General features: G+C 48.3%; 1 protein-coding gene across 1 annotated transcript in view; it reads left to right on the top strand.

Annotated features, from left to right (window-relative positions):
* LOC130123470 (laminin subunit alpha-3-like) overlaps window positions 1-21,179 on the top strand; it is a 125,106-nt gene that overhangs the window by 21,182 nt on the left and 82,745 nt on the right. The window contains exons 3-6 of the mRNA XM_056292640.1: window positions 15,694-15,811; window positions 18,322-18,440; window positions 18,559-18,729; window positions 19,263-19,360. Of these exons, the coding sequence (XP_056148615.1) occupies window positions 15,694-15,811; window positions 18,322-18,440; window positions 18,559-18,729; window positions 19,263-19,360 (506 nt within the window). The remainder of the gene's footprint in view (window positions 1-15,693; window positions 15,812-18,321; window positions 18,441-18,558; window positions 18,730-19,262; window positions 19,361-21,179) is intronic.

Genomic DNA, 21,179 nt, shown 5'->3' on the forward strand with positions numbered 1-21,179 from the left:
CCTTATTAGTAGTTTACAGTCGTCACCCTCCCCGGAAGCGCGCCCTCGCGCTTTGTTCTTCCCGCGCTCCGAAGAGACTTCTGAGGATCTGCACACTTCCGGATCCCACCGCTGCCACCAATGTAACCGGTTATTTTGTTGCCCGGTGCGGGATTCGATAGGGGGTGTACTGCACCACAAGGCGACATCGCTAACCGCTCGGCTAAAGGGTCAGACCCGTTAGCTAGGGGCTAACGTGTCTTATTAGTAGTTTACAATGGTGTCAGAACTCAGAAGTGGAAGAAACCCGGATGTAAATACGCGCAAAGTTGACGTGCTCCACAGCGGCGTCGGTGACGTCACACGCGAAAAGAGCAAAAGGAAAGTAATAGTGTAGCGAATTCGGGGGGGGGGGCAGCCCGACCGGACCATCCCAGCTGGGACGTGAACTCGGATCTGCCGCACCGCGGGGGACAACCTTAACCAGTCGACACGTCAGCGGTCAGACCCTTTAGTCGACTGGTTAACGTTGTCGCCCGCGGTGCGGGAGCTCCGAGTTCGCGTCCCGGCTGTGACGGTTCCCGGGCTGCCCCCCCCCCAGAATCCGTTGCAATAGGAAAGGAAAAACCACGCTAGCAGCCGAGCTAACTAGGCTAACAACAATAGCATCATCATGGCGTCAAGCATCCCGCCACCCGAGTAACTGGGACTATTTTAGAGCGGGGTTTACAGACTATACACCGGCATCAGGACTGAAGGACACACCAGCTGAGGTGCAGGCAGCAACCTTGCAGAGAGTGATGGGCAGGGAATGCCGTCATATATACGAACACAACTTGGACGTTACAGCGGAGCAGGAGAAAGATTCTCAATGCATTGGAGGGAGCGATATTTCAGGCCAGTGAGGAATGTCATATTTGAGCAGTACATCTTTGGAGTCTGCAAGCAAGATGAAGGTGAGCCTATTGATGCATCCGCAACGAGACTAAGGGAAGCGGCTGCTTCCTGTTGAGTATGGAGAACTAAAAGAGGAGCTGATAAGAGACAGAGTGGTGCTTGGTGTTCGTGACGAGAGTGTGCGGAGTCGCCTGCTTAGTGAGAAGGACCTCACACTGACATCAGCCATAGCAATATGCAGGGCTGCGGAGATGACAGAGATAAGGATGAAAGTGATGACACAGGTCAGGTCGCTGGAGAGTTTGCATGCAACAGACGGACGTTGGCAGCGAGTTGCAGCCAGGCATGAGCGCCTAGACAAGCATCGGAGTCAGATGCAGGGTCCAAGCGATAGCAATACGTGGAAATATTGTGGCAATACGCACAGGCCTGGACGTGACTTTCACCGCCATAGTGGAACAGCAAATCATTTTGTTAAAGTGTGCGTGAAGAGGAGCCAATCCATGCGACATCTGAATACAGAAGACACTGTGGCCCACGGAGACGTGGACGGGACCAACACAGAGGCCCACATCTACTCAGCCGAGAGCACTGGAGCAGTTCAAGGACAGAGAAAAAAAATGGTTTTCCAACATAAAGAGGAATGGGTCTCAGAGATGTCAGTTAGATTCAGGAGCAACCTGTAACGTGATGAGTCTGAAAGATAAGAGGAGACGGGCACCTGAAGTGAAGCTATTGCCGAGCCAAACCAGGTTGGTACTGTACTCAGGCGAAACAATGTGCTCTATTGGGATATTCAGCACAAAGTGTGTTGTGAGGAGCAAAACACACAAACTGGACTTTGAGATAGTGAGAAACAATTAGAGACCGCTGTTGTCAGGCTATACCTGCGAGTGCCTAGGGTTGATGCATTTCACCATCCCTGAGGAGCTTCTTAAGGTAGAGCATAGCAGCACAGAGCCACCAACCAAGCAGCAGCTTGTCAATACCTATGATGATGTCTTCAACGGCCCAACTGAATCGCTCCCAAAAAGTTCATTTTGAGCTAGACAGTAAAGTAGCCCCGGTGCAGGCTTCTCCACGTTATGCTCCGGTGGCACTTAGAAATGCAGTCAAGGCCCAGCTAGACAAACATGAGAGAGAGGGTCACTTAGCCCCAGTGTCAGAGCCCACTGAGTGGATTAATAACATGGTGATAGTCAGACAGCCAGAGAAACCGAGGATCTGCATTGAGCCCAAGGCACTCAATAAGCTTCGAGGAGGTCCCATTACATCATGCCAACCCTTGAGGACGTGCTATATAAACTGTCCAAGGCTCGCATCTTCACCCTTGTTGATGCATGTGATGCCTTCCTGTAATGTAAACTGAATGAGGAAAGCAGTTACATGGCCACGTTCTGGACACCGTGGGGCAGGAAGCGCTGGTTGAAGCTGCCATTTGGTGTATCCTGAAATACACCAGCGAAAACAGCATGAACGGGGTCCGCGGTGGTGTAGCGGTCTAAGCATCGGCTTTGTGTCGATGCAGTTGCCCACTGGGGACCGGGGTTCACGCCCCGGTCTCGTCAGATTCGACTATGGCCGGACTCAATGAAGCAGCAATAATTGACAATGCTGTCTTTGGGAGGGGGGCGGAGTCGGCTTGTGTTCGTCGCATGAATGCGTCTCTGGGTGTGTGGGGGAAAAAGCAGTGGTTCGGCCTGGATTCGCCTTGTCACGAAAGTGGCGAGGCGTCTCCTTCGAGACTGCCGGCCTGGAGAGATGCAGTTGGCGAACGCATACAGTACGAAGGTGGGTGTTTGAACTAAAATAGGGATCGATGGGCCACTAAATTGAAAGAAAAAGGGAAAACTCAGAAATACATTTGTAAAAAAACCCCAAAAAACCAGCATGAGCTACTGGCAGGGCTCAGTGGTGTGGAACCCATTGTAGACGTCATACTAATAGTTGGCTGTGGGGAGACAGATGAGGAAGCCATCCAGGATCACGACGCAATTAGATGATACACTCATGGAGAAGTGCAGAGGTCAAAGCCGAGACTGAGACCAAAGAAGCCACACTTCAATGTTAAAGAGGTCCAGTTTCATGGGCACATTCTGTCGGCAGAGGGACTCGGGGCAGAGCTGGAAAATCAGGGCAATCCAAGAAATGCCCCATCCCACAGACACTAAGGCAGTGCGACGGTTCATAGGGTTTGTGACCTACCTCACAAAGCTCATGCCACGCCTTTCTGAGGTATGTGAGCCACTACGGAGACTACTAGACAAGGACATGACATGGCACTGGCTACCCAAGCATGAAGCAGCAATTGAGGAAATCAAGCAGCTGGCCACAGCAACCCTGATCCTGAGGTATTATGACATGACCAAGCCAGTAACCATACAGAGTGATGCAAGTCAGAAAGGACTTGGCTGTTATCTTCTACAGGAAGGTCAGCCAGTTGTGTTTTCAACCCGAGCATTAACACCAACAGAACAAAATTATGCACAGATTGAAAAGGAGTGCCTGAGCATTGTGTTCGCTTGCCAGCACTTTCACTATTTATGGGAGAGGGGAGATCACAGCAGAAACAGACCACAAGCCACTTGTCTCTATCTTTAACAAACCCCTCCTCAGCGCACCCAAGTGGCTCCAGAGCATGCTGCTCACACTTCAGAACTACAGCCTCAAAGTAGTGGACAAGCCAGGCGCGGACATGCACATCAGCGACACATTGAGCAGAGCCACAGCACCATCAACGCAAACAGACACAGCATACACACGTCTTGCAGTTGGCCACCTACAGAGGGCACAGGACGACACTGGACAGATAAATCAAGCTGATTAACTAAATGTCACCAGCCAGCGCCCGATTCAGATCAGGAAGCATAGGGAGGGAGATGAAAACCTCCAGATACTGAAAGTGGTAGTGCTACCGGGGTGGCCGGACCACCGAGAGGAAACTCCCCTAGCGGTCAGAGAATACTGGTCAACCCGGGACGAGATCAGTGCACAAGATGGAGGGCTTTTTAAAAGTCAACGAGTAATAGTTGCAAAATCACTGCATGCAGAAATGCTGAGACGCATCCACGCCAGCCATGCAGGAGGTGAAGCATGCTGCAGATAGGCCAGAGACACACTGTACTGGCCCAAAATGCAAGGTGAGATCAAGGACTATGTGAGCCGGTGCTCAGCATGTAATGAATACTCACATGAACAACAGCGAGAAACAATGATGTCACATGCACTCCCCACATTGCAATGGCAGATCCTTAGCATGGACCTGTTTAGACAAGCAGGAAAAGACTTTCTGCTCATGGTAGACCATTACTCAGATTTCTGGGAAATAGAGCTGCTCCCAGATCTCTCGGCAGAAACCACAGTGCTGAGGTGCAAAGCCCAATTTGCACGGCACAGGCAGCTTGACTGGGTGATTACAGACTGTGGATCCCAGTTTGGCTGTGAAACATTCAGTCAGTTCGCGAAGGAGTGGGATTTTGAACATGTTATGTCATCACCCAGACACCCAAAGTCTGATGAGAAAGCTGAGTCGGCTGTGAAGATGGTAAAAAACCTATGCAAAAAAGCAGCCAGTGCAGGTATTGACCCATGGATTGCCATTCTACAGTGGAGAAACACATTCACAGATGGAATGCATAGCGGTCCAGCACAAAGATTGATGGCTCGGGGGCTGAAGACTCCTCTCCCAGTCTCTGACGCACTCTTGGAGCCAAGCATAATCACAGGAGTCCATGAAAGGCTGCAGGTTAAACACCAAATAGCCAAATTCTGGTACGACAAGTCGGCCAGAGATCTATCTGAGCTGTCTATCGGCCAAGACATCAGAATGAAGCCTGTACCGGGAGACAGTACAGGCAGGTGGAGGAAAGGAGTGTGCCTTCAACAGGTGGGGCCCAGATCATACTTGGTGGATGTAGAGGGGACACACCACTGGCGCAACCGGGTGGACCTGAGAGCAGCGGAGAGGGAGGCTCTCAGACACCACCCCGAGCAACACAGCAAGCAGCACAGTAGTCCGGCCCAAGCCACAATGGGCAAGGATAAGGATGGTGACACTGTGGACAGTGACACAAGTGACCAAGAACTCAGCCCGGCCAGGCAAACTGACCTGCCCCAGCCCATGGGCAGCTCACTACTCACAGCGCACTACAGGACAGCTAGTGGCATGTTAGTGAAAGTGCCAAACAGACTGAACCTATAGAAAGGACTGGATTCTGGGTTATGGGTTTTGTTAAAGTTAGAAAAGTTGAAAGGGAGTAGGGGTGGGGGGTTCTGAATCTGAAAAATATGGTTTACTGAGAGACTTAAACTCAGCGTATAGGTGGTTACTCTTACATTGGAGGTAATCAGGGAATCAGTCATATAAGGGTTAGTATAGAAAGGGAGATGTTAGGTGGGCCGTTGGTCTAAGCCCCTTCCCGAGCGTTGTGTGTGAATGACAAAATGACTGACTACAATAAAACAGTCATGCGTTGTGTATACGCTGCGGTCTCCACTGCAATTGTTTACACAAACAGAAGCCGGATGTGGGTGTGTGTCCTGGTCGCTGCACTAGCGCCTCCTCTGGTGGGTTGGGGGTGCCTGTTGGGGGGGGGGGACTGGGGGGAAGAGCATGATCCTCCAACACGCTACATCCCCCTGGCGAAACGCCTCACTGTCAGGTGAAAAGAAGCGGCTGGCGAGGCCACATGTATGGGAGGAGGCATGTGGTAGTCTGCAGCCCTCCCTGGACTGGCAGAGGGGGTGGAGCAGAGACCGGGACGGCTCGGGGGAGTGGGGTAATTGGCCAAGTACAATTGAGGAGAAAAAGGAGGGGGGGGGTAAAGTTTTGAAAACTGACTCATAGATCATGGTTCCCCGAATTAGGCGATATGCCATTAGCGCAACAGTGATTTGCATGGTGGTGAGTTACGCTTTGAGAGACACGAGGAAGTGTTTATGGCGAAGTGGCTCTACTTACGCTCTGGCATGGGGTGGGTACACAAGCTTCTGCGTGAGATTTTATTTTTTTTGTAACGCATCGCGTAACTGTGCATAAATTTTAAGCTACGCACGTTGATTCACTTTCCACTTGGTCCATAAAATCCTTGTGAAATCAAGAATCTGTTCAGTTTTTTCTCCGATACGAAGAATGATCCAAATGAAGACTGATGGGTATATGATTGTGAGAGCTTTGTTATTTTTCCATGAGCTCTTGCATTGGTTATTGCTGCAAAACTGTGAAACCATTTATATCTTTAAAGGTCAGTTTAATTTCCTATTTTTTCTTGACGTGTAATCTACCTGCAGGCCCAAAAACGCCTCACAATGACAATTCAAGATGTTCGATCCCTGATCTTGACATGACATGTCAGGGCAGCCACAAGGATGTCCAAATAGACTGGAAGGGATGGCGCTTTTGGTAGTGGCTCCAGTTTTTGTTATAGTTCTCTAGTGTGTGTGTGTGTGTGAGGGAGTTCGTCATATTTTATCGCAATTCAGATAGAAGTCACTAAATAGCGACAGGCATGGGCGCAGGTCCATGAATACTGGGATGGCACCCAGCGCTTTACTTGTGCCCCCGTCCGTAGCGTCAGTGGTTGTGTCAGGAAGGGCATCCGGCGTAACATTTTGCCAAATCATTATGCAGATTGACAAGACCATACTGGATCAGTCGAGGCGCCGTACGGGATTGGCTGAGGCCTGGGTTAACAACAGCCACCATTGGTGCCGTGCCCCCACAGGGTACCGATGAAAACCACACAATCCGCTGTGGCGACCCGTGCAAAACAGGGAGCAAGCTGAAAGAAGAAGATAGAAGTCACCAAACATGCTTTGAAAACAGCCAAAATGCTAAAATGGAAAAGTGAAAATGGTGCAGGCTCGCGGGATAGTTGGAGGTCTCCTGCTGCCCAGCTATGATAATTGAAGGGGTTTTCGCAGTATCTTTTATGACTCGTACCGCTGTCACGTTAATAGGGGTCATTGTCAGGAATTTGAGGTGGAGGAGGCAAGGGTCAACTTACTCAGTCCATACCTGTGCTGGGTCAACCTCTGACCTTTTGGACACCCACCAACAGCCTCTCACCCTCACCTCCTGCATGATCCTTCATTTTTTTCTGTAACCTGCGGCCACAGATGCAGGGCGGGGCTGAAGTTGGCTTTCCTAAACTGCTATTCAGGTTTTCTTGCCGCAGGCTTGTCAATCTGTTTCGTGTCTTTAGAAACGCCTGGAATCCTCCGCTGGTAGGGTTAGCACGCTGTCGTGGTATTTCAGGGCCGTTGCAAACAATAGGTGGTGGATATAATTCAGAGGTGAATGTTTAGACTGGCGCGACAGAAATGGAAAGAGGCACGAGTTGAAGCAAAGCCATGCCAGGACAGGCCCTGCCTGCCAGGCCAGCTGTGTCGTCCTCGGACGGGCTCTGAGGGATGCTTCTTACCGTCATTTAGTAACCGGCATCATAGTGACATGAGATACCACAGTGAATTGCATGCTGACAATTAGGATAAAAGGGCGTTTACCTCTTATGGGAGGTAAATTCCTGTCCTAAAGAAGTTGAAAATACCAGACTTTCCAGAGGAGGTGCGCTAACTAAGATGAAGCGGTTGGATCGCCCAATTCAATTCTTTTCTACTTTGATAAAAAAAAATTTTGCATACTGGACCTGGTCCTTCTTGAGATGTGGTGATAGGTTTATCAAGTTTATCTGTTCTGTATGTACGCTATTGCTGGCAAGCTGTGTCTGCCTGGCCGGGAAGATGTTCACTGTGGTGTGCTGCTTGTAAGTGACAGCTTTCTGGAAGCACTGGCATGACCTGCGATGGGAGCATTAGTAGGGAAGCGGAATGTGACGCTATGTTTGGAATCTGAGAGGGGTCCACATGCCAGTCGGCACGTCTCTAGCCAACCCCATCCTCCCTGCCTCCCTCCCCTCGACCTTCTACCGACGTCATACCAGCTCGCGTGAGCAAAGCTTTCTCCCAAAACTCAGCAGAGACAGGATATTGATAGTAGGCAGCTGAGCTCTGTTAAAAAAAAAAGCCTTGCTTCTGTTTTTAGAAAGCTGCCGGTCTTCCGTGTATTTTTGTGATGGCGTTTTTTGTTTTTTCCACTTGGTGCTTCCTGTAGCATGCGGGTGGAGAAACTCCTCTGATTAGTAATTAGTATTAGGACACACCCAGGTTGGGGGGGGGTTCTTTCATGATAATTGTGGAGCCTTGTTGACAAGCCTGTAAGTCCACAGCAGAGGCTTTGGCCTTCTTTGCTCTGTTGTGCTTTGCTTTGATAAGTGTGTTAGCACAGCGCCCTGCCTCATGCAAGGACAGACACAAACCCCTGAATGTTCCAAATACCTGCTGGGGTTTGAACAAGGCACTGAGGGATAGGAGGCTAGTGCAGGCCTGCCCTCATCCTTTTCAAACTATGCATTAGGCTGACAGTCAATAGAAGGTTTTTTTTTTAAAAATAACAGACTATATTTAAGGTACAGTTTTCATTCAACACTCTAATCCCAGTAGTAAGTACCATATGTTTACTTCTAATTTTCCGCTGTATCCCTGCCCTCCATCATGTTTAATTTAGGATCCATACCAGAACAGAAATACTTTCGAGATTACTTGTGTTTCTGCCCCACAAGAATGAGGGAAGGGTGTGGTGGTCAGGTGTAGGTGGGGCATTTTGTTGACACTGTAGCTGTCATGAGCAGGCCGGTGTCACAGGGTGCAAATTCCAAATCAAACCAACGCCATGCCAGACAAAAACAAGGAAACCTTTGACAAGGAAAAAAAAAAAAGTAAGCTTTCAGTTGTGCTCAGCCAAGCTCAAGTCACCCGCGTACAGATGATGATGAACTGAGATGAAAACATACTGTACTGGGCTTTACAAGCCTGAAAGAATGCAAGATGTTGGCAGGAGCAGTCATCAGCTTGAGTAAATTCCCTTATATGACTTGTATTTTATGATAGGGAAGATAGAGGCCACAGATCACCGGCTTGGATCTTTTGGGTTTTGCAGTTGTTTGCTGCACCTGCATCGTTTTTATTGACTCAGTGCTGACAAATGTAATGTCGGCCACTTGTCTGTGTTTTGGCCAGGAGAACATAAGGGCGAATAACAAGAATGGCGTACGATGTAGGGCTGCATGATATGGTAAACGTGTGATTAGTGTGTTGCATGTTGCAGTGACGATAAGAAATACCATATCATCAGGGCAACAGCAAAACCTTCATGCCAGGAATAAAACGTGAAACTGCGGCAATTACACATTTTAACATTGTATGCAATATGTTGAGCATGCAGTAATTTAATATCCAAGGTACCAAAGTCCCTCAAAACTAAAATATAGCAAATAAAATAAATTGAGGTTATTACTGACTAGTCATTGAGTTGCGTGGCTGTTGTTATCTTCTGTCCCTTTTCCACACAGGAGGACTACAGAATGTGTTGTTCCTACCCAACTGGGTGACAAGTTTAGTTAATTTCGACACCTGCGTTCACAATACATCTACCCAGAGCCCTAGAAAGAGAGAGTTACGCCAACTCCGTAGACGTCAATGGGCCACAGCAATGGCGGATCATGGGAGCCCCGGATAGTTCCAAACAGTGCGCATAGAATATGTGTCACGTTGGAATATATCCATATATAAATGTAAAAATCTGAAAATATTGGTTAGTAGTATAACCGGTTATTTTCTTGCCCGGTGCGGGATTCGATACGACATCACTAACCGCTCGGCTAAAGGGTCAGACCCGTTAGCTAGGGGCTAACGTGTCTTATTAGTAGTTTACAGTCGTCACTCTCCCCGGAAGCGCGCCCTCACGCTTGTTCTTCCCGCGCTCCGAAGAGACCTCTGAGGATCTGCACACTTCCGGATCCCACCGCTGCCATCAATGAAACCGGTTATTTTCTTGCCCGGTGCGGGATTCGATACGGTTACATTATCTTCCACGATTCTGAATAGAGTCACAAATTCCAAAAATCGATTTAAAAAAAAAATTTTTTTTTTAAGTAGCCTCCTAGCTGCAAGCGACGTTGACTGGCCGCGCGCCTGTTCCGGCTTCCGGAAAAGACGACGGTGGCTAGTCAGTCGCTGCTAACGTTAGCGCCTGCTAGCCTTTTAAAAAATGGAGCCGCAACAAATTCAGCTGGTCCCATCATCACCGAAGGCAAGCGTTTGGGCGCATTTTGGATTCTGCAATCTCCCGGGGAAGAAGGAGCTTGACATGACTCAGTCAATAGGCAAGATTTGCAAAACGAAAGTCCAAGTATTTCGTCGTCATCAGTTCCGTAGGAGCACAGCTGATGCCTCCACCAGTCTCTCGCGCCGTTCCCGATCCATCGCAGCTCCCCGGGCCTCGACCGATCCGGTATGCTGATTGGGTTTGGTTGAGTCATCATTGTGTTCCAGTAGGGGGCAGCAGTACCCGGTGGTCACTATCTCCTCCTCTCCAGGTATGGATGGCTGTTGGTTCACAGAGGAACTCATCCGCCCTTTGAGAGCTTTTGTTTTTAGTGCTGCTGGGTGTCCACACACCCTCCTCACAACAACCCTAGGGTGGAAGTGGGGGTGTCGGGTTAGTCGCCGACGACCCGACGGTTGCAGTTTAACGTCGTACCCAGGGGCGATTCTAGGATCAGAGCTTTAGGGGTGCTGAGCACCCAGAGTGCTGGCCGGCCAGGCAAGATAAATTTGGGGGGGTGGATCAAACCATTTTCGAAGCATGGGGGGGGTGCTGTATTTTTGTTGTTAAAATATTACGTTTAAACCATATACTGGATATGGTTTTGACGTTTCTTCAGCTTATTAAACATGGACATACAGTAAAAAATAAAAAATCTCTTCAATTTTAGGGGCGCTGGGGTTCAGTTTAGGGGTGCTACACTAGAAACGCCTATGGTCGTACCCAGGGCAGTATTTGGGGAACACTACAAACGTTAGGGCTCTCATCATACGCCATCGGTTGAAAGAAGTGGAACAACGACCTCCTGCAACATTAACAAACAAATGTAAACTGCCAATAAGACACGTTAGCTCCCTAGCTAACGGGTCTGACCCTTTAGTCGAGTGGTTACTGATGTCGCCTTGTGGTGCAGTACACGCCGTATCGAATCCCGCACCGGGCAAGAAAATAACCGGTTACACAAGCAATGCACCACTGTACCAAACCCCGGGCACAAAAACAAAACAAAACTAGACCCATCACCAGCTTCATTTCAAAAGACCTGCGTCCCTACAGCGTGGTCCTCAATGAAGGCTTTAGATTTATGATCCAGACAACTGAGCCACTGAGAAAGGTTACGTCTGCCTTTGTGTCCTCACATTATTGCAATCAAGTGATATAACTTTTTCAAATATAAAAACTACATAATCTTATATACACTCGAGTGTAAGCACCATCTTTCTTAGCGCACAGCGGACTGGAGTAGATCCGGGAATTGGCACCCCTCTGTACCAAATCTAGGATCGATTTTGAATCTGAAATCCTTTTGAATCAAAAAGCGATTTTGAATCGAATCGTGACCCCAAGAATCGAAATGGGATAGAATCGTTACCCCAAGAATCGAAATGGAATCGAACCGTGACCCCAAGAATCGAAATGGGATAGAATCGTGGCCCCAAGAATCAAAATGGAATAGAATCGTAACCACAAGAATCGAAATGGAATCGAATCGGGGCCCCAAGAATCGAAATGGGATAGAACCGTGACCCCAAGAATCAAAATGGAATAGAATCGTAACCACAAGAATCGAAATGGAATCGAATCGTGGCCCCCAAGAAGCGAAATGGAATCGAACCGTGACCCCAAGAATCGAAATGGAATCGAATTGTGCCCCAAGAATCGAAATGAAATAGAATCGTGACCCCCAAGAATCGAAAGGGAATCGAATCGTGAGACTCTGAAAGATTCCCACCCCTGCTCCATACCGACGCCGTCTTGACCGGAGCTATGTTGTTTCCTCGCTGTTCTTGGGGAAAATATGCCATTTTTAAACCCAAGTTTTTGTTGGGAAGTTGTTGGACAAGTGCGCGGGGAGGCTGATGTCCTGGATCGTTTGTACTAACGTCTTTTTGCTTCGTTTCTGATCCCACACACTGCTGATGTTTCTCAGATTTCAGGAATATGTATGATAGCAACTGGGACTGTTGAGCCCTCGTATTGATAAAACTAACCCTGTAATATTTAACCTTTACACCTGTATGTTTTTAACTTTATGAATAGCTGTGGATTACTGTATCAATGAAATAAAAGATACAACAAGAACCCCTTCGCTGACGATACAAAAGTAGTGGTATATCTTTGGATGGTTTATAATATGCTCACAAAATATGCTCACAAAACTGGAGAGCGAAAAAACCAACAAAACAAAACATAAATCATTTCACAGCCTGCGGTTGAATTTAAGGTGATAGTAACTAGGCAGTTTGTAGTGTTTCCTCTTGTTGTGACCATAACTGACCATACCTGGTCAACAGTCTTGCTTCAGTCAGATGTCATCATTTGTATCTACTCATATATTTTCGGAATGTGTGTGTGTGTGTGTGGTGTTAGTGTGTGTGTGTGTGTGTTAGTTAGTGTAGATAGCGGGACCGAAAACTAAAGCATTTATGATCCTAATGCTTTTTGGAGGTGGTAGGTGTTGTCTCAGAGAGTAAGGGGAAAAATCCCAGAAAATTAAAAGTATGCATAATTATGCATAAATATGCAAAATATGCATTTCTCTAAAAATGGCTAAAAACCACTTTTCTCGGCATTTCAGATGATTTTGAGCATCTTTGATTTTTTCACCTACAGTGCTGCTTGAAAGTTTGTGAACCCTCCAGACATGGTCACTGTTTTTGTAAAAAACATTAAGATAAGCTTATTACACATACATCCAAATCCCAATTTGTAAAGCACACCTTCCAAATAATGGACACACACACAAAAAGAGATATATTTTCATTATTTAATTCAACAAAGGTGGTTTATTTCACAAAAACTGAACATTTAACATGTGCAAAAGTATGTGCACCCTTGTATTAGTAGCTTGTGGCTCCTCCTTCTGCAGCCATTACTTCAACCAAACGTCTTCTGTAACCACTAACCAGTCTCTCGCATCTGCTTATGGGGCTTTTTGCCCACTCCTCCTTGCAGAACTCCGCCAGTTGAGAGGGGTTGGAGGGACATCTGGTATGTGCCGAATTCTTCAGGTCTCGCCACAACATTTCAATTGGATTAAGGTCCGGACTTTGACTGGGCCAATCCAGAGTACGAATCCTCTTTCTCTGAAGCCATTCCTTTGTAGTTTTGCTGGAATACTTTGGGTCATTGTCTTGTTGCATAATCCATTTTCGTCCCAGCTTCAACTCCCTGACTGATGGCAGGAGATTCTGGTCAAGAATTTGTTGATATGCCGGAGAATTCATGGTTCCTTGGATAATATGGAGTCGTCCAGGAGCAGAAAAGCAGCCCCAGACCTTCACATTTGCACCACCATGCTTCACTGTTGGGAGGAGGTTCTTTTCTTCATATGCAGTGTTGGCTTTTCTCCAAACATGTTGGTTTTGATTGTGACCAAATAATTCTATTTTGGACTCGTCTGTCCAGAGAATGGACTTCCAGAAGGTCTCTGGTTTGTCCAAGTGCTCTGGCAAGGTTGAAACGGGCAGCTTTGTTCTTTTTTGAGAGCAGAGGCTTCCTTCTAGCAACCCTCCCATGAATGTCATGGCTATTCAATTTCCGTCTGATTGTAGACGCATGCACATTTGTCCCAGATGCTACCAGAGAGGTCTGCAACTCTCTAGAGGTGATGTGTGGGTTGGTCTTTACCCGATTTATTATTCTTCTGGTGCTTCTGGGTGATAGTTTTGATGGGCGTCCACTTCTAGGCAGAGTTGCTGTCATGTTGAAGGCCCTCCATTTGTAAATTATTTGTCTTACAGTGGATGGATGGAGCTGGAATCTCTTGGAGATGGTCTTATATCCCTCCCCAGACTGATGGGCTGTCACTACCCTCTTCTTCATGTCCTCGGATATCTCCTTTGCTCTCGGCATTGTTGATTTGTATGGGACCACAGTGGTTTGGTTGGTTTCCTCTCTCTTTTAATTAGTGCAGGCCAAACCCTTTCCCAAGGATGTCTCATTTCATTGGTCTGCTTAAATGATTAATTAAGCACCCAGATGTGTTTCACCCCGAGTCTGTTACCTGCTTGACTTAACCAATGCAGCTGGGGGTTCACTTACTTTTGCACATACACTAATTCCATGTTTCATGTAGTTTTTGGGCTGCTTAAACAAGTCCCACTAAACAAGTACATGCAACTGATAAACATATATCTGAAATTTCATACATAAAAACCGGTGATGATAAAATAAGAAAATCATGGTAAAACAACAGAAACATCTAAACTGCTCGAGGGGTTCACATACTTTCAAGCAGCATTGTATATAAAAAAGAAATTCTGGGACTTAGAAATGTTTTGGCATTATGCAAAATATATGCATTTTTGCAAAAATGCACTTATGATCCTAACTTTTTTGGGAGGTGGTAGGTATTGTTCCAGAGAGGACCAGAAAAATAGCAGAAAATTAAAATAATTATGCAAAATATGCATTTTCTAAAAATGGCTAAAAACCACTTTTCTCGGCATTTCAGATGATTCTGAGCATTTGGGGGGAGGGAGTTGGAGTGGGGGGGGTTTAGGGGCAGGGGGAAGGCGGTTAGCTGGCAGGATGAAGAGGAGGGAGATTTAGACGGGTGGATAACCAAACCGCTACATTGTAGCGGGGTTCTTCTAGTCCAAAGTATATAGCCATGCAATAGATGTATTGTTGTTTTTGGAATCAACAATCTTCCCTTACATTCAAATTGCTTCTGCTTCCGGTGTGGGAAGATGGCGGTGCAAGTTCGCGTTTGCGGCGGCCTCACCCAGTACCGTCCATGCAGGGTCTTTGCCCACGTCTGCATCTAAGTTTCTCTTTGTTTGATGGCTGGGAGAGCAGCGCTGGATCGGCTGGGAGAGCCTGGTCTGCTGCGTCCTGTGGGCCCAGGGACCACGGCCCTGCCTGGAGCTGTGCCCGAAGAGGAAACACCGAGGGCGGTCTGACAGGATGCGGAAGCGGGGCAGGCTAAGCTAACTGCTAGCCCATGCAGACCAGCAGTTCTGCCAGTCATCCTGGCTGGTGTTCATTCTCTGAACAGTGATTTAAAAAAAAAATTTAGGTTTGGATATATGTGCTAGTTTGGATATGTGTGTTGTTGTAGTTCTTGTAGTTTTTGGATATGTGCTTTGGTCTGTGTGCACTGCTGTGGGCTGGGGAAACTATGTTGTGTTTCATTTCATGTGTGCAAGTGCATGAAATGAAATCTCAGTGTTTCTGAAATTGTGAGCTAGACCTCTTGTTTTGTTTTTAATTCCACATCTTTTCTGTGCAGCCTCTACCCAGTCTATTTAGTTTACGCCTCGTGTTCAACAGGCCCACTTCTGACTGGCTCATTCAGTTTGCATGCAGACTATGAACAACTGGTCGCCCAAATGTGACTATCGCTGACATCACAGCCCTTTGTGATGGGTATATCAGGTGTTTCCAATGACAATAAAAACCATCATGCGGCCTTAATATAATGCCATGATTTAACCCTTTTTAATGTCGCTGGCTCCGTAGCAAACCGTTGGAACCTAGTCGAGGAGAAACAACCGTGTTAATGGAAGGGGCTAGCTATCAATGGAGGAAATGGAGTATTGTGTGAGTTTTCTCCCAACGCTGGGACCCTACGTGATGATGCAAGCGGAAAGCTCAGAAAACTACAACTTGGTACAAAATCCATTAAGAATCCTTTTCTTTTTTTTTAGCTTTTCCATGTGGCATATATCCTCATCAAGTTTGCCAACTCACCTCGTCCTGACCTGTGGGTCTTGGAGCGTTCTGTGGACCACGGCAGAACATACAGCCCCTGGAAGTATTTCGCACGTAAGTTTTCATGTTGCATTCACGTTTTCCAGACCTGTCATCAGGTTGTTTGATAGAGTCATGAGACATCACTCAGAATTCAGAGGGTTCTCTACTTCACGTAAAGTACAAGACTTGTTTTGGGGTTTTTTGTCGTTGTTGTTGTGGATTTCCCCCCCTTTTTTCCCTCCCCATCCAATTACACCACTCTTCCGAGCTGCCCCAGTCGCTGCTCCACTCCCTCTGCTGATCTACACCGTGCCTACCACAGGCCTCCTCCCATACATGTGGAGTCGCCGGCCGCTTCTTTTCACCTGACAGTGAGGAGTTTCACCAGGGGGATGTAGCGCGTGGGAGGATCACGCTACTCCCCCCCAGTTCCCCCTCCCTCCCAAACAGGCTCCCCGACCGACCAGAGGAGGCGCTAGTGCAGCGACCAGGACACATACCCTCATCCGGCTTCCCACCCGCAGACACGGCCAGTTGTGTCTGTAGGGAAGCCCGACCAAGCCGGAGGCAACACGGGGATTCGAACCAGTGATCCCTGTGTTGGTAGCAGGGGCGGATCTACGGGGTGGCAAGGGGTGGCAGCTGCCACCTCTGGGACACAGTCTTGCCTCCCCTGTTGCCACCCCATTTATAAATCAGATAATATGTTTGTAAAGTATATTTTATGTACATGCATGGTGAAGGTCAGCGAGACCCGCGCCAAACTCATTTCAAACAGAAGCCGCCGATTTAGAATCCCCCCTCCCCCCTCACAGGCGCGGATCTAAGGGGGGGCAAGGGGTGGCAGCTGCCACCTCTGGGACACAGTCTTGCCACCCCAGGAAAAAAATCTCTAGATCCACCACTGGTTGGTAGGCAACGGAATAGACCACCAGATCTGTCGTGAGTTGTTTGATACAGTCATGAGAAACAGGGTCACTCGGAATTCCCAGGGTTGGCCACTTGATGTGGGGTACAAGGCTTGTTTTTAGTCTGCGTAAAATGCGGGGTGTAAGGCTGAACTACAGATTTTTCCGTCAGGTCGTCCCACACAGTCCATTAATTCTAACCTGTACCGTTATGACCCCGATGTTCTACCATACCTAAATTACAGTTAAGAGACATGTCTGAAAGGGTTTTACCATCCCCCCATCCTGCCATGCCCTCCATTCAGTCCCGGGTTGCCAGATCTGACAGCGATGACGTCCCGTCTCCGGGAGGTGTCTGAACACTCTCCGTGTCAGCAGACAGCTGGGACTCATCCGAGGGTTGTTTTTTTTCCCCTCTTCTGTTTTGCTCTCTTGATCCAAGTTAATGTTCTGCCAGGAGGATTTATGGTGTAGAACCGAGCTCCTCCCACCTGATCACGCTGCCGAGTTGTGCTTCTACAAATATTTCACTTTTCATTCACAAATGTTAATTACGTGGGACCGTTCCAAGAAGGTCTCTTACCTTTCCAGCAGGTAGAAACACTCCGTGTCTCACGCTAAAAGCGTGGTATTTGGCTGTTTGTGTCGGCGGCTGTCGGGGTTGCTCATTTTTCAGAGACACTTCTTAATTTTAAACTGATGTTTGGAGTCTCGTCGGACAGAAAGTTGCCAACTCTTTTGGAGTTAATGATTTCTTTTTTTCTCCAACATCTGGACGAGTCTGAGGACACGTTGGCTCATTTTTCAGCACAGTGGAGGATTTTGCCTCGAGCAGACGAGAAACACGGACTCACAGCAGGACTCGCCTAGACTCCCACGTTGCTTGGGAACATGCGCAAAATTTGATTTTCCTTGAAATTAAGAAGATAAACATTTTTTTGGAGTTTTCCCCATTTTCTCCCCAATTGTATGTGGCCAATTACCCCACTCCTGGTCGCTGCTCCACCCCCTCTGCTGATCCGGGGAGGGCTGCAGACTACCACATGCCTCCTCCCATACATGTGGAGTCACCAGCCGCTTCTTTTCACCTGACAGTGAGGAGTTTCACCAGGGGGACGTAGCGCGTGGGAGGCTCACGCTATTCCCCCTCTCCCCCCAAAGAGGCGCCCCAACCGACCAGAGGAGGCGCTAGTGCAGCGACCGGGACACATACCCACATCCGGCTTCCCACCCGCAGACACGGCCAATTGTGTCTGTAGGGACGCCCAACCAAGCCGGAGGCACCACGGGGATTCGAACTGCCGATCCCTGTGTTGGTAGGCAACGGAATAGAACGCTACGCCACCCGGACGCCCCAAGAAGATAATTTTGATAAATGAATTGCAATTATGATAAATTGGTTAGAAGTATAATTAAAGGTACACATTCAACGTGTTCTTTTTTTGGGGGGCCCCCCCCCTTTTTCTCCCCAGTTGTATCTGGCCAATCACCCCACTCTTCCAAGCCGTCCCGGTCGCTGCTCCACCCCATCTATGCTACTCGGACGCCCCCCAGTTTTTGCTCCGTTGAAAGATTTGTCCCCGCCATTACTTTGCCATTTTACATATTTCCAAGTATATGTTGAAACCTGAGTAAAGATAAGACCTTATTAAAGGCTGATCGTTTCGTTGTCAGATTCCAAGCGTGAGTGCATTGAAAGGTTTGGCAAGCAGCCCAATGGACGCATAATCCACGACGATGACCAGATCTGCACCACGGAGTACTCCCGGATCGTCCCTTTAGAGAACGGAGAGGTGAAATGTCATGCCCTTTCATGATGAGGGAAAAACCACCAAAAAAGGCATCAGAGTTGGTATACTATGTGGTGTTATAGAAGGAATGTCTGTGCACAATAAATTGTGTTTTGTGCAGATCGTCGTGTCACTGGTCAACGGGCGGCCAGGGTCCAGGAACTTCACCTACTCCCCCGTGCTGCAGGACTTCACCAAGGCCACCAACATCCGCCTGCACTTCCTTCGCACCAGCACCCTGCTGGGCCATCTCATCTCCAAGGCCCAGAGAGACCCCACTGTCACACGTCGGGTAAAACACACACACATACACACACACACAGTACTAGTAGCAAATGTGCTCCCAAGCGACTGGTGACTCCACATGTATGGGGGGAGGCGTGTGGTAGTCTGCAGCCCTCCCCGGATCAGCAGAGGGGGTGGAGCAGCGACCGGGATGGCTGGGAAGAGTGGGGTAACTGGCCGGATACAATTGGGGAGAAAAAAATGCACAGTGAACTTAATGCTGGAACTGTAATCTCAAGCGTTACTTAAAATGTGATGTTATTTGAAACATGCTGTTTACTGTCAGGACAATAAGTTTGGATGTGGCTTGACAGACAGGAGCTAAGTTGCTGCTGAGGTTTCACGTCTCCGATGATGAAGTGACTCAGCCCACATATTCAGTCTCGACTCAGCTGTCGTGCTTGAGCTTTGTACTTGTTTAACCCACATGACTCACTTCTGTGGCGAAGCCAGGCAAGGCCGCGTTTGCACTGGCGTGGGGCGATGTGACTAACTGATAACAGTCGGCTTCTGATGACGTGTCTTTCATTTTATTCGCAGTATTACTACAGTATCAAAGACATCAGTATTGGTGGACGCTGCGTTTGTCATGGTCACGCACAGGTGTGTGGTAGCCAAAACCAGCTAAACCCAAATAGGTGAGTTACACACTTTCCCCCATATTTATTCAGTACCCGCCGGCTTTTCAGTCTGTCTGGCTCTGTATGAGCTATAATGTCCAGCACTAAGTTAGTATTTATTGTGGACAGCTCTTGAAGAAATAATGTCTATAACCACACATACACTTGCAGGCTTTTTCATGGGTTAAACTAATGATCATTTCAAAAGTAAAATTGAAGTATGGCACCATCCAGTACTACTACTACTACTACTACTGCTACTTCTACTACTACTACTACTACTGCTACTTTCGGCTCTTCCAGTTAGGGGTCGCCACAGCGGATCATCAGTTTCCATCTCTTCCTGTCCTCTGCATCTTCCCCTGTCACACCAGCCACCTGCATATCCTCCCTCACCCCTTCCATTAACCTCCTCTTTGGCCTTCATCTTTTCCTCTCCCCTGGCAGCTCCATATTCAGAATCCTTCTCCCAATATGATGGCAAATACATGACGGCACAAATTCACGTTTGCAGCGGCCTCACCAAGTACCGGTGTGGGAAGATGGCGGTATGAATTCACATTTGCAGTGGCCTCACCCAGCACCGTCCATGTGGTGTCTTTTTCCACGTCTGCGTCTAAGTGTGTCTTCGTTTGATGGCTGGGAGAGCTGGCACTGGATCGGCTGGGAGAGCTTGGTCTGCTGCATCCTGGGGGCCCAGGGACCACGGCCCTGCCTGGAGCTGTGCCTGAAGAAGTAACACCAAGAGCGGTCTAACAGGACGTGGAAGCGGGGCAGGCTAAGCTAACTGCTAGCCCATGCAGACCGGCAGGTCCGGTAACACCGAGGGTGGTCTGACGGTGGCCTCACCTTGCCTGGTGTTTTTAGTGTTGTTGTGTGGAGTGCAGGGAGGTGTGACCAGGGTGTCTGGCTAGGAGAGCTGGCGTTGGATCGGCTGGGAGAGCTTGGTCTGCTGCATCCTGTGGGCCCAAGGACCACGGCCCTGACCGGCGCTGGGCCCGAAGAGGAAACACCAAGAGCGGTCTGACAGGATGCGTAAGCAGGGCAGGCTAAGCTAACTGCTAGCCCATGCAGACCGGCAGTTCCAGTAACACCGAGGGTGGTTTGGCGGTGGCCTCACCTAGCCTTGACTGTGTTTTTAGTGTCATCATGTGGAGTGTGGAGAGGTGTGTCTATGGTGTCTGGCTAGGAGAACTGGCGTTGGATCGGCTGGGAGAGCTTGGTCTGCTGCATCCTGTGGGCCCAAGGACCACGGCCCTGACCGGCGCTGGGCCCGAAGAGGAAACACCGACTGTCATCCTGGCGGGCATTTGTTCTCCTGGACAGTACTTTTTTTCGTTTAGTTTAGATATACTATGTGTTCTTGTAGTTCTTGTAGTTTTTGGATATGTGTCTTTGTCTTTGTGTTGCACTGCTGTGGGCCGGGGGAAACAATGTTTCGTTCATTTCATGCGCGCAGGTGCATGAAATGAAATGACAAAGTGATTCTGATTCTGGTTCGGATATACCCAGCATCTCTCCTCCACACATGTCCAAACCATCTCAGTCTTGCCTCTCTTGCTTTGTCTCCAAACCGTCCAACCTGAGCGGTCCCTCTAATATACTCGTTCCTCATCCTGTCCTTCTTCTTCACTCCCAATGAAAATGGCATCATCCAGTACAATCAGCCCTTTATTGTTTCTTACCGTTATTTGCTAACCGGGTTTGTCCGAATAGTCTTTTGTACTGTGGGTTGTATGGTGCAGAGGTTTACATACGCAGAGGTGGCTTAGTGTCAAGAAAATACAACAAGGACAGATTATAGGGACAACAGAAACGCGCGAGCTCAGAGACGCTG

The sequence above is a fragment of the Lampris incognitus genome, chromosome 14 (assembly GCF_029633865.1).
Source record: "Lampris incognitus isolate fLamInc1 chromosome 14, fLamInc1.hap2, whole genome shotgun sequence".
Lineage (NCBI taxonomy): Eukaryota > Metazoa > Chordata > Actinopteri > Lampriformes > Lampridae > Lampris > Lampris incognitus.